Source organism: Polyodon spathula, chromosome 21 (assembly GCF_017654505.1).
Source record: "Polyodon spathula isolate WHYD16114869_AA chromosome 21, ASM1765450v1, whole genome shotgun sequence".
Classification (NCBI taxonomy): Eukaryota; Metazoa; Chordata; class Actinopteri; order Acipenseriformes; family Polyodontidae; genus Polyodon; species Polyodon spathula.
The window spans coordinates 13,791,235-13,805,212 of NC_054554.1; the positions used below are offsets into that span (position 1 = coordinate 13,791,235).

General features: G+C 39.9%; 1 protein-coding gene across 1 annotated transcript in view; it reads left to right on the top strand.

The window, feature by feature from the left end:
* The window catches only part of LOC121296701 (transport and Golgi organization protein 6 homolog), a 40,696-nt gene that overhangs the window by 8,036 nt on the left and 18,682 nt on the right, over positions 1-13,978 (top strand). The window contains exons 3-4 of the mRNA XM_041222472.1: positions 1,520-1,601; positions 11,661-11,773. Of these exons, the coding sequence (XP_041078406.1) occupies positions 1,520-1,601; positions 11,661-11,773 (195 nt within the window). The remainder of the gene's footprint in view (positions 1-1,519; positions 1,602-11,660; positions 11,774-13,978) is intronic.

Genomic DNA, 13,978 nt, shown 5'->3' on the forward strand with positions numbered 1-13,978 from the left:
CCTGGAAGTCAACATAAGATTGAGCTGGGAAATTTTCAAACATAAATATGGCCATTTTATTTTTTGCAACACTGTTGGTACTGTACTTATTGCATAAGATGCGACAAAGGCGTGTGTTGACAGTGCACTCGGTTATTGTGGAAAGAAGTGATCGTGTTGGATCATGTGTAATTGCAGCAGACAAGGACAAGGCATTACATTAATCACTATACAGATTATTATATTAATGGTGACTGAATATGCAATGTCGTATGCATTATTTATCAGTATTGAGATTTACAGTCTTAGCTACGGTCTGAAGTGTGCGTGTGTGTGTGTGTGTGTGTGTGTATATATATATATATATATATATATATATATATATATATATGTATATATATATATATATATATATATATATATATATATATATATATATATATATATATATATATATACACAGTACGTTTTATCGTTTTAATGAAAGCTGTACGATGAAGAAATACTTACCATTCACAACTGACCCATCATCATCGTCTAAAGTGTCGGTGTATTCAGTGCATTCCCCATTGCTATTTTCTGGGCTGGAGATTGCCATAGGTCCCATAGAATCCAAGATCCGTGGTGGGTTTATCTCTGGCCTGCTGCTCAGTATTTCGAGAGTTCTCAGAAAAACTTGCAGGTTTTTCTCTGAACTCCACTCAAAAGGGCATATCTGATAGCCCTTTGCACCACAGAGATAACACGGACATAAAGGAGATAGCTGCGTCTGTACTCTGAAAAAACACTTTGACATATGTTACTTGTGTAATTTGAGTTTAAGAAGCTGGGACATTTTTTATAACAAATACTTTGTTTCCTTAAGACAGTTGTAATAGTGAAGGATCTGAAACGGAGTGTATTTTGTGACTAATATGTGGTCCAGACTCCATTGCCTAACTCATCCAGGAAATGACACTCTTAAGAAGATTAATCGAGAAGCGTGCAGTAACAAGCCCTTTTACAGTGTTAGTTTAAATGTGGGCTTTCTCAAGTATTATCGTAACACGTCAGATGTACCGGATGTGTGGTTTATTCTTCTTAAGCTGTTTACATGAGTTGAGAAATTGTGTGTTCTGTCAATTGTACTAATTTGTCAGCCCCTGGGGTTTCTTAACAATTAGAAGATATGGCTTTGACATCAGCTAACGTAAATTAACAGAATCTCACTTTATCGTACCCAAGTGAGAGGGAAGAGGACATTCACAGTTAATTGTAATGTACACAGTTCTAGTAATTATTAGTATTTTTCATTTTGGTCCAGTCATGTAAAAGACAAAGTAAAACCTTTAATTTCTAAAAAATAAAACAAAAAATTGGTTGGTATTGAAAAATAGATATATTTTTTAAATGTATGGATATTCAGAACTATCACACCAAAGTGTGTGACTTTGTTTTATTCTAGCTAAGGCCAAACATCGCAGCACCTGGTCATGGCACCAAATAAACCGTCCTTGGCTAAGACCCACCTTACATACGCCTTAATGTTGCAGGTGATGAACACAAAGGACATGAGGGATCCTCTCCTACCCAGAAGGGCAGCCTTTCCATCTTTCATGGCTTTCTTCAAGTTTTCAACACAGGTGCTGCCTCCCTTAAGCATTTGTCACGTGACTCTAGTAATGTCATTTCCAGTCGGACCTTGGCACAGTTAAACTCCTCAGTTAGAACGGAGATTTGTAGCTGCAGAATTCCTTTACCATAAAGTCCTACTCTGATGATGCAACCATTTCTGAACTGATTAAAGGTTCCAGCTTCTGAACTGTTGTCAAGGAAACCTCATACACAGTCAGTGGCCACAGTAGCCTTGGCAGTGGGCAAATTGAAAGCACCAGAGTATTAGTTTGCCCGGTAAAGCACTGCTGGTCTATGCTCTTCAACCCTTCCACTGCTTGCTGTCTAACTTCTCCCACACAAACTGTGTCCTTTAGATCCCCACCGTACCATCTCCCAAGACTTTTCACTGGCTTCTCATACTGTTGGTATTGCCTTACCATTAATGTAGAACCTTTTATCTGCTTGTAGCAGGGTGGTAGGAAAGCCCTGCTGTTGAATGCATTTTGTTTATTTTTAGAACAGGGTCTCCCCATCCGCCCCTGTGTTATTTATGTATTATGATTTATTGTATTTGTTTATTGTGTTTATTTTGTGTATTTTTAGGTGATGGTGAACCATGTGTTTTGTTTATTTTGTATTTGTATATATGATGGCGTGGCCGTGCGTTTTGTTTTGTTCTGTATTTTATTTAAAAACCTTGTGTGAATGTGTGGCTGTTGGCTAGTGCGTTGTTAAACTAGCAGGCAGTCACACATATTAATAAACTCGTGCAGATTGTGGCCGAGGGGGGGTAATAGAATAATTACAAACTAGTTAAACCCCTTTGCTACTGTATTTAAGCCTGCAGCTCTCCCTGCTCTGGGTGGGTGTTCGGAGGAGGAACTGGAGAGCGTGAGGAGAGAGATATATTTAAAAATGAAAACAAGATTTGTTTTGTTTAATAGTTTTATTTTGCTCTGTGAGTAGTGTTATTTTTGTTTAAACATTTTATTTATTTTTGTATTTATAATAAAAACGGTGCATGCCGCGTCTTTGTGTTGAAACTGCAGCTACCTGACCTGTGTGTGCACTTCCTGCCGCACTACTACTTTACCTTTAATTATAGAGATGCGCCTTGATTTATTGCGCTTGAATTGCATTCGTGCCCATTCAATGTTATTGGTTAATTTGCCCAATAACTGATTAGTGCAGGCTACTGTTGTAGTGAGTTGTCATGTCATCTGTGTATGCTCAAATTGGTGGTAGTTGCATTCCAGAAGCTTAGCGCTCTCATCCCACTACCCATTTTGATGCCCTAATAATTACTTCCATTGCCATGTTAAAAGTCAGTGGAGAAATGGTGCATCCTGCCATTATTCCAACTTCTAGGCACTGCCATGTAGTGCTGAAAAGTTGAAAAACTAAACTGCAAATCTCCAAAGTAGGCTTTCACTAAATTTGTTATTGTCATCGGTACACCAAAAAAATCAAATGCTGCCCAAAGAAGTTCATGTGGCACTGAACCATATGCATTAGCCAAATCCAGTAATATCACATGGAGCTCCTTCCTCTCCTTTTTAGCTGATTGAATTTGTTGCCAGATCACATTGATGTGTTCAAAGCATCCTGGGAAACCTGGAATGCCAGTGTCAATGAAGCAGTTCTTTAATAGGTAAGTTGACAATCTCTGAACGATAATGCTGAAGAAGATTTTGCCTTCTACATTTAATAGGGGAATAGGGCGAAACTGACTGATGCTTGTAGAATCTTTCTTTTGGTATAAAGAGTCCACCTGCTCGGCACCATGCTCTTGGTACAACCTGTTTTTCCCATGCCACTTTCATCAATTTCCACAGGATTCATAGAACTCCTGAAGCACTCTTGTACACTCTATACAGAACTCCATTAAGCCCTGGAGATGATGACGCCCTTGCTTTTTTCACAGCTTGCTCTACTTCTTTCCACTTAGGTGGGCATTCCTCCATTTGGTTTTCTGATAGATTGATAGGTGGGATGTCGGAAGGAATAGATATAGGCTCCTGCCTTTCTGAATCTGTATGTGTTTCCTCCAAATATCTCTCCAGCTCAAACTTAGATGCTTTTAATGTGCTACTTTTCTCACTGGTGAATAACTTTTTTAATTTGAAGGGGTCTTTATAAAAGTTAGTTCTCGCACGGTCCTTCTTTTTGTTGCATTTCCGTAGGCGCTCAGCTCTGTGCAATGTTGCAAGCTTATCTTTTATGACCCTTTTGTGACAGATTGAGTCCCTCCTGACTTTGTTCTTCTCTTCTCCATTGTTTCCTCAGCTGTCTCCTTTCACTTACTAAGCGTTCAATCTCCTGCTGCTGCCTAGACTCTCCAGGAATAGTTTGTACTTTTTCCTTCATTTTTTTAACTCCAAACCTCTCACTTGTATATGCGTAGGTGATGTCCCCAAATTTATCCAGCTTCTTTTCAATTGTTCCACTTAACCTTTCCAATGCAAAACAGAGATCTGTGTTTACTGTGTCCCACGCAGTTTTCTCACAAGCTCTTGACCATTTAACTCAAGGCTTGTGCCCGTTGAGGTTCTTTTCTGTCTTATGCTGGTTTGTCTGACTGGGTTCACAAGGATCATTAGGTTCATCACTAGCTGTATCCATGTGTTCTCCTCACGTCTATGACAGGCGTGCTGATATCCTGCAAACTGTCACTGGATTTCATTTGACTGACTTGACTGACTTCGTAAGAAGTACTGATCAATGCGAGGCCCTTGTCCCTTCTCCCTCAAGCAATTCATTCTCCCTTGATGAATCTTCAAACCCCTGACTGTTGTCGCCTTGCTCCAACCGCAGACACAAACCTGGAGTCCCATGTCTTTGCTAACTGCAGACCTTGAACTTATCTTTTGTGAAGTACTCTCCATTCTCATATCCATTTCCATTCCTAAGTCGTTAACCGTGTTATCCAACATTGAGTCATCTTCCGTCCCCACTCTCACAGATTCTAGGGGTATTTTTCTCTTTAATTTCTTAGAAGCCTTGGTTGGGTGTCTCCAGCATCCTGTAAACACAGAGCTGGATACTGTCGACAAGGGTAGCTAACCCCTGCCAGCCCCAATGAGGTCTCTTTCCTCCTGTCAGCTGTCTCTCCAGGCTGTCATGAGGTGTTTCCCTTATTGCCAGCTACACTATTCACAGCAGTCAATGGACGTTTCCAGATCTTCATGATTTCCATTACATGAGAGTAGATGTTAAAACTTCATGCTGATTTGAACTCAGCTCTCACCAAGATAAGCACCAACTAAGACGTAGCTTTACAGAAAACTACTGTGATCCATCTGTGTCTTCATCCATTTTTATTTCCTTCCATCTGATGATGTAGATATGCTGGTGCTCTGGTGTTGATGGCTGAAGTGTAATCCTGGCTCCAGGGATCAGCTTATTTTGCCTCCCCAGAGCATCAGCACATCAATCACTGATTTAAGTCACTTGATTTAAAAAAAAAAAAAAAAAAAAAATCATTGATTTAAATTTATTTTTTCATTTACTAGCTATTTTGATAGTTTCTCAAGGAAAAGACATGAAAAGTATGTTTTAAAAACATTTTATTAACACAAACATCTTAAACTCTTACTGTCTATAAACTAGAACTCTTAGGGCTGTATTCTGATCACAGCGCAAATGCGAATGCAAGTGCTAATGGCGCTTCTCCCAGATTACTTGGCACATAAATGGAGTGAAGTACTGCACTGAAAATGTATTCTGAAGACATCAATAACATATTCACCGAAGCGATTCTGATATGCAATGGGCTCCCAAATAGACAATTGAGCACTGTGTTAAACATAGGTGGCGCCACGCTTGGGCCTGAGGGGCCTGGGCCCACCCATTTTTCTCATGGCCCACCCAGATATGGAGTGATTGACAATTAAAAACATTTCATACCAAACCCTATCAGAATGTAATCCACATCGGCAAGTCGAGCTCATCCTTGTGGTTCAAAAATATATATTCGTCCCACCCACCCCAGTACCGTTGTCATGGTTATAAAAAAAAAAAAAGATTGGTGATTGGACGGCTGAGATATGAGCTCTGTATAGTATCGAAATTATAGTGAGTCGGCAGCATACATACAGGAACTTTCTTTCATTGCAAGGCACGCAAGCAAGAAACCAGCTTGTGCAGCTGCTTTTTAGTTATTTTTTTACATTTACAATTAGCTATCTAATTACCTACACAGAGCAGTTGTGTGAAGTAGTGGTTAGGGCTCTGGACTCCTAACTGGAGGGTCGAGGGACACTGCTGTTGTACCCTTGAGCAAGGTACTTTACCTAGATTGCTCCAGTAAAAACCCAACTGTATAAATGGGTAATTGTATGTAAAAAATTATGTGATATCTTGTAACAATTGTAAGTCGCCCTGGATAAGGAGGTGTGGTTAAAGTCCCGCGCTTGTAACCACAGGGTTGTCGGTTCAAGTCCCACCTCTGCCATTGATTGACTCACTTTGTGACCCTGAGCAAGTCACTTAACCTCCTTGTGCTCTGTCCTGTGGATGAGATGTGAAATCAGTGTCCTATTGTAAGTGACTCTGCATATAATGCACAGCTCCCATTCTACCTCTGTAAAGCGCTTTGTTATGATGGCCCACTATGAAAGGTGTTATATAAAAATTAAGATATTATTATTATGACTGGGGTGCTTGAAAACACCTAAAGTACATAGAGCTAACAACATAGTTCTAGTAAATCTTATTTATGTTGCACATAGATCTCACATTTTCCGTCATAAAAGATCTAAGCACATATTATGGTAACTGTGTGTTTTATTTTTTATTGGTATTCTGTTTTTAAGCTATTGTATTAACCCTTTCATGCATGGCGACCTCATATGGGGACAAATATCAAATCCTTCTATCTTTATGTGGGGACATATGGAAAACGCAAATGCATGATAGGCTCATATGAGGATACCATTTGTCCGCCATATAAAGCAATGTCAAAAAATTGCAAAAATGTCAATGAACTATATTAGTTTTTTCAGCTATTTTCAATATTTTATGCATGTAAGGATTAATGAACACAATTTACAGATCGCTCCTTGAACATATCACTGCATTTGCATGTCTCTGTATTCCACTCCAAGTAGGCACTGGAAAATTGCATGAGTATTGAAAACATGTGCGTCATTGGAATAGCAGTGCTTGCTTACTCAGGAGTTATAGCAGTACATTTAGAAGAACGGTAAACCCCTGAAAACATCACGCTTTGGCTCTCCTCATTACAGTAACCAATTGCAGCTTTTTCTATGACACGTATTGCATGTTTTCAACTCATCTGAGATCCTTTATGTGACCTTTTGAACTGGGACAGTCAAGTTCTACCGGTGCTTCGTCACCCCGCTATCTACGTCGGGGATTTCAACAGCCACCATTCAGACTGGGGATATGAGGATGTATCCAATGATGGTGACAGCCTTGTTACTTGGGCCTCCAGAAACGACATTATCCTGTCATACGACCCAAAACAACCAGGTTCCTTCCACTCAGCCCGCTGGTCCAAAGACTACTCACCGGACTTATGTTGGGCGAGCACTATGAATGGTCGTTCCCAACCTATTGCCAGAACGCTCCTCAGTGACTTTCCACATTCCCAGCACAGACCACCACTGATACATATTGGTCTGCGCCTACCAACAATCCGCAGCTCAAACAGCCTTCGTTGGAACTTCAGAAAGGCAGACTGGAAGAAGTTTAATGAGATAGCTGACCGCAGCATTCCAACGATTCCACTTTGCATCATTCTGGTTGAAGAGGCGTACAACCGCTTCTGTCAAGCAATCTTCAAAGCAGCAACTTCATCATTTCCAAGAGGCCAAAGACCAGTGTACATCCTGTGCCTGGACGATGAATGTAAGGCTCTGTTGAAAGAGTACGAAGAGTCAGGAGACCCAGAGATTGCGGACCAATTGTTGGATTCATTGGATGCAGCCAGAATAGCGCGCTGGGAGGAATCGACAAGTAACCTCGATTTCACCCACTGAAGCAGGAAGGCATGGAACTTGATCAGCCGACTTGGTGCATCTCAGAAACCTCCTTCATGTAGCCGCCCAGGAGTGACGGCAAACCAGGTGGCCACTCACCTGATAGAGGTTGGCAAAGCACCTCTCGAGAAACAATGGAAGAGGCGTGTAAGAGACGAGTGGCGCCAACTCCACCGAAGGAATAGTGGTCAGGTCACAGTTAATCCAGTCACACCTGCTGAATTGGCAGAAGCTCTAAATAGAATTAAATCTGGAACCGCCATGGGCTATGACAACATCCCCCCAGAATTCCTGAAGCATTTAGGACCACGGGTAAGGTCATGGCTGGCTGGGTTTCTAACGCGTGTCCTGTCAGAGCACCACATGCCACGAGTTTGGCGATGCTCAAAAGTCATCGCTATCCTGATACCGGGTAAGGACCCTCGCGTCGCAGCAAGTTACAGACCTATATCGTTACTTTCAGTATGCTACAAGGTCCTGGAGTGGGTGATCCTTAAACGCATCACCCCAAACATTGAGCGGATCCTCCCAATTGAACAAGCAGGTTTCAGAGTAGGAAGAAGTACATGTGATCATGTCCTGGATCTAGCTACCTTCAACGAAAACGGCTTCCAGCGGAAGTTTAAAACCGGCGCCGTTTTCCTGGATTTAACTGCAGCATACGACACTGTCTGGCGCACAGGCCTCTTGTTAAAGCTGGCAAAAACCTTGCCAGCTTGGGTTCCAGTTGTCTTGGAGTTCCTGCTGCGAGACCAGCGGATACGAGTACGCATGGGTGAAGAAGTGAGCAGGTGGCGGATTCAGCAGAACGGTCTCCCACAAGGATCTGTTCTCGCACCCACTCTCTTCAATGTGTATGTCTCGGACCTTCCTCGTACAAGATCCAGCAAGTTCATGTATGCGGACGACATCTGCTGTGCCACTCAAGCCCAAGCTTTCGAAGAACTGGAAGAGCGTCTCAACATCAATATGGCAATCTTATCCAACTACTGCAAAAAGTGGCGACTCCAACCAAGCATCACAAAAAACTGTCTAAGCAGTTTTTCATCTGCACAATGCAAGTGCTTCACGGGAACTGAATGTAGTCCTAGATGGTAAACGGCTTAAGTGCGATCACAGCCCAATTCACCTCAGTGTTACCCTGAATCGTTCACTGACATTCCACGACCACCTGATCAAGACAGCTGCGAAAGTCTGCTCACGAAACAACTTGCTGAGTATGTTGGCCGGCATATCATGGGGAGCACGAACACCGGTCCTCCGGTCCACAGCCCTTGCTCTCTGCTACTCAACAGCTGAGTACTGTGTCCCAGTCTGGTGTCACAGTTCGCATGCAAAGAAAATTGACACTCAGCTGAACTCTGCAATGCGGACCATCTCCGGCACTTTTCGCTCAACTCTGGTCCAGTGGCTACTGGTGCTGAGCAACATCACACCTCCACACATTCGGCGCAAGAAAGCAGTGGTCAAAATCGTCAACAAGATCCAGAATAACCCAGCACTACCATTGCATGACTTTATCCTCCATCCACTAAAGGTGCGTCTGGAATCTAGACGTCCAGTCTGGCTGTCACTTCCTGACCCTGATTGGTCATCAACAACCCAGTGGCAAGAGGAGTGGTTCCAGAGCGACACTCGCAACCAATTCCTCATTGCTGACCCAACAGACCGCCCGCCTGGCTTCGACCTGCCACGCCAAGATTGGTCTTTGCTCAATCACTATCGTACTGGTCACGGTCGGTGTGCAGCGTGTCTTTATGACTGGGGCCTTGTAGACAGCCCACTCTGCTCATGTGGGCAGAAACAGACAATGCTTCACGTTGTGGAGGACTGCTCACTGATAAATCTCCCGGGTGGACTCTGTGTTTTACACACAGCTGTTGATTCAGCAGTTGCTTGGCTGCGCAAGAACAGCACACGCTAAGAAGAAGGGGAATGCAGAAATGTGCCACAATGGTAGCAGTGAAATTCAAGGAGTGATAAGTTATGTTCCTTAATACTATTAAACAATCAAATACATGTTTGTCATAAAGTGTGCCACTTTTATATAGGAATATGTGAGACCAACGAAATGACATTAATATAACTTAGTGTGCTATGTGTACTTTAAGCAGGTTTATTTTAGCTGGAGGTCACCACATAAGTAAATGTATTGCTTTACAAACCTAACATAACATCACAAAGACATTTCATATTACAGAACTTTGTTTTTAACACTAGAACAGCCATGCGGGTCAATTTGACCCTGTAACAGGGCAAGGAGCCCTGTACATTTATTTGTTTAAGAACGGGGTACACCTCCGCCCCTGTGCAATTTATTGTTTTGTATTTGTTTTGTTGTATGATTGTGATTTATTTATAAATATATGATGGCAAGAAGGTGTAGGTTTTGTTTGGCAACATTAAAATCCACATTAAAATACCTTGTGTGAATGTGTGACTGTCAGCTAGTCATTATTGAATTATCTGGCAGTCATGCATAATAAAACTACCTGTGCAGACCATGGCCGAGGGTTAATTAGAGAATTAATAGTCAGTTAACCCCTCGGCCATGATATAAAAGACCTGCAGCTTTAGCTGCAAGAGGTGGGTGTTCAGAGGAGAGAACAGAGCCAGAACAGCTTAAAACCGAAACTAAAAATATACACAGGATCAGTGAAAGCGATCTGCCCAGCCTGAACTGTGTGTTTCTGACCTGCTAGGTGAGCAGTGTTTTTTTTTGTTAAGAATATTTATTTATTTTTGTTATTTAAAAAAATAAAACGGCTCAAGCGCCGTTGCACCTTACCTTCAATATTTTTCCTTTGTTTTCTTCCTGCATCTGACCTGACGTCACCACATTGGCTACCTTGTCACCTACCCATTTTGGATTTAAAATGTTAATTACTCTTCCGTTGTAAAACATATGTCCATTTTTCACTTTTCCTTAATATAGTAATTAAATGTCCTGACAGTGTTTGATAGCCAGAATCACAAAAATGAACCGCCACATGGATCAGTTTGACCCATGCATTACAATACATATCTTTTTTTTTTTTAAAATATAATGTAAGATATTCCATTTTTTTTTGTAAATGCAGCAAACAAGACACGCCTCCTTCTCCTAGTACATGTGTTTTTTTAATTTTTTAAATTTATTTCAAGCCTTTATAGACTACAAGACAGAGATTGCTATGATTGTGGATTTGTACAATTGCACCAAGATGCCAACTCAGCGAAAGCCTAGTTGCTTTATTTCTCAATGTACCTGGAAAGTAGTCATTTTCATTAGAATAGAGCAAGCTGCACTCAAATGCATACAGCAAACTGAAACGACAGGTAGGATAACAACTTATGTGCCTAATATGAAACGTATGTTATATATTCTTTTTATGTTACTTTTAGAAAAAAAAATGTTTTGGTTTTACAGTTTTGTATGTACCAGTGTTACACAATATTGTTCAATGGAACTGTGTTTGTGTTTATGGCACAGCTCTTGGATGCATGCACAGAGCTAGCAGGCAGACGCGTACAATCCTCCACAGAGTACAATGCAGCTGTCATACCGGAAGTAGTGTTATATTTTATTTTTAAGTAGTATTGAAAACAATGATTTAGTGTTTACAATTTTGTATGTACAGTATATACCCGTTTACACCAGTAACGGGAATATGTACATACCTGTTTCTTTTGAAATGTATATTTTATTATATTTTTTCTGTTTGCAATCTGCTGTGTATGCGCTCATTTTGAAAGTAAAGCCTTTTATGTTTAATTTTCCATTTAAATACAGTGTTTCTGTGATGCAAATGCTAGATATGATGTTCTGAATAAAACTTTTGAATTGTATAAGATGATGTCTTTCATTTTCATAACAAAGCAGTTTAAAAATGCATGGGTCAAAATGACCCACGTGGCGGTTCTAGTGTTAAATGTATTTTCATACTTTTGATTTTATTACGTTTTACTCTATACGTTTTGTACTATTTTCTTTTATTTCTAAAATTAAAGATAGTGTTTTCAAGTTTTGTTATGTGCTTAATAGATTAAAAAGTACCTAACTTTGTTTACTAAATACCCATTGGGCTTTGTCTTCTTTTCCAGCTGAGTTTTGTCTGACAGCCGTTATAAAAACTGACAGTGAAGCAGAGGTGTGCCGAGCAGCAGTGCACATCATTGCTCTTCTACTGCGTGGACGGAATGACAATGCCACACAGGTAATTAATATTGAGCACATCCGTAAGTCCTTGTCTCAGTTATATTTAAGAACATTTTTTCTTTTAAACCATTTTCTTTTCAAATGAAACAATCCATTTACAATGTGTTTTTCATATTCAGACTCCATGTACGTGGTCTAATATATTAGCAGCCTTGAATTTATATTTATCTGCAAATATATGCAAATGATTAATATGCAAACTTTCACAAGTGCAGTGGTACCCCAAATTGTGTTGAGACACCTCAGATTCCACCCCTTGTTCACTAAATATCTTGATATCTCTGAATAGATAACCATCCCTTCAAAACTAGGCAAATATAATTTTTGTAGTAAAGGATTTATCTTGGAACAGATTGTTCAGTTTTGATCAAGTCTGTGCATGGCTATTTTTATGACATTCTGTACATATAATTGAGTTCACATAACCTTTTATCATTCTAAAAATTGGATTTAGTTGTTCTGTGTTGTGCATGTAGGCTACTCAGCCAATATTGTAGAGTCCTGGTGTCTGTTGCCTCGGTACACGTGGGGTTGACCACATTAATGTTTTCCTACCTTCTGCTCAGCAACTTAGTGCTCCAATCACTGAACTCCTTGCAGCAATTCTTGAAGGCACTGTGTGACAGGCTGGTGAGTGGTGTGATAATAAACAACAAGCAAACACACTGTATTCTTTCAAAAACATCTGTGTTTAACCTGTTAAACCCCCAGCCTTCCACAGGCAATTTCCACCTGGAGGGCTATGGCCTTAAATAAATCACATTATCTTACAAAGTATAGACAGCACAGGCATGTTTCAGGGCTTGAATGCAAGGTAACCCCCTGGCCATTAGGACTAAAACTTCTATCAGATTTGATATAAGTCTTACTCAGTACCACACTGGAAGGAGATATCCAGAAAAAAAAACATAAAAAACAAGAAAAGCTTTTCATTTGTTTACATTCTATCATCATTTTTTCACCTTGTAGCACATGAAAAGAGCCAGATTTTTTTCCAGTGCTTCCCCAGCAAGTCTACTACACTGGATATAAATTGAAACTGATTGAATAAAGGGATCAAATTCTACATGCATTTTTACAAAGCTAGGCCCAGGGATCCCAAAACCTCTCCAAACCTCTCCAGAAATGAATATTGTGTAAATATTTATGGCCAGTCATACACTTGTTTCTTGAGCAAGTTCTAAAAGGAAAATTACCTTCTGGCACCTCACATGCTATACATTGCCACATGAATTAGATTTTATAATCCTCTTTTTTACTTATTTGTCCAATATTTCATTCAAAAGGTGGCCTTTTTGGAGAACTTTGGGGTGCCCGAAATGTATCCATGATGAGTATGCATGACAAATACTCTCAGTTCATATGCCACAACTGTCAGGCAAATTGCTCTTACATAACTGTGTGTTTGTGCAGGAGAATGCTGCTACTGAGATTTTTTTGTAGCTCTGAATTTTCAGTACCTGACTGTGTTTTTGTTACTCACTTGCTTGAAAGTATGTAAATGTCAAGAAGCAAAATAATGAGAAGATTTTTTTTTTTTTTTAAATAAAGTGTTTACACTCATTGAAGCATTGCTGACAGGTGAACATATGTTGATTATTGGATAAAGGCGTCTGCTAAATGTCTACAATAATAATAATAATAATAATAATAATAATGAGATTGCAGACACATTTGCTGCTCTAAATCAGGCTGCCAGACTGAAAACACCTCAGTTCCTTTTACTTTGATTGACATGTGGCAAACAAAGGAACTGAGTGAGTGATTGTTGGAGCAGGCAGACAGCTTATCTTGAAAGGCTAAGAAACCTACACTGTCTCTAGGTGAATAACATCACTCGTTGTAATCATAGAAATATAAAAAAAAAAGTTTGCTAAACACTCCCATGCAATAATCTAAATCAATGAACATCAATGAGAAAATAATAAAGACCGCCGGGAAGCAACAATTACTTCTTGCAACTTGTATTTCATTGTAAAGATCAGGGACTGTATACAGCAGCACAGCACAGATGAGACATGGTGTTGCTCTTTACTATGCAATAAACATTGTTTAAAAAATGTTATTTCTATGTGCCCCTTGAGAGTCAGATGGTTGCATTTTCTAATAACATTTACAGTGAAATGAAATGAAAATTACGCATAATAATAATAATAATAATAATAATAATAATAATAATAATAATAATAATAATAATAATAAT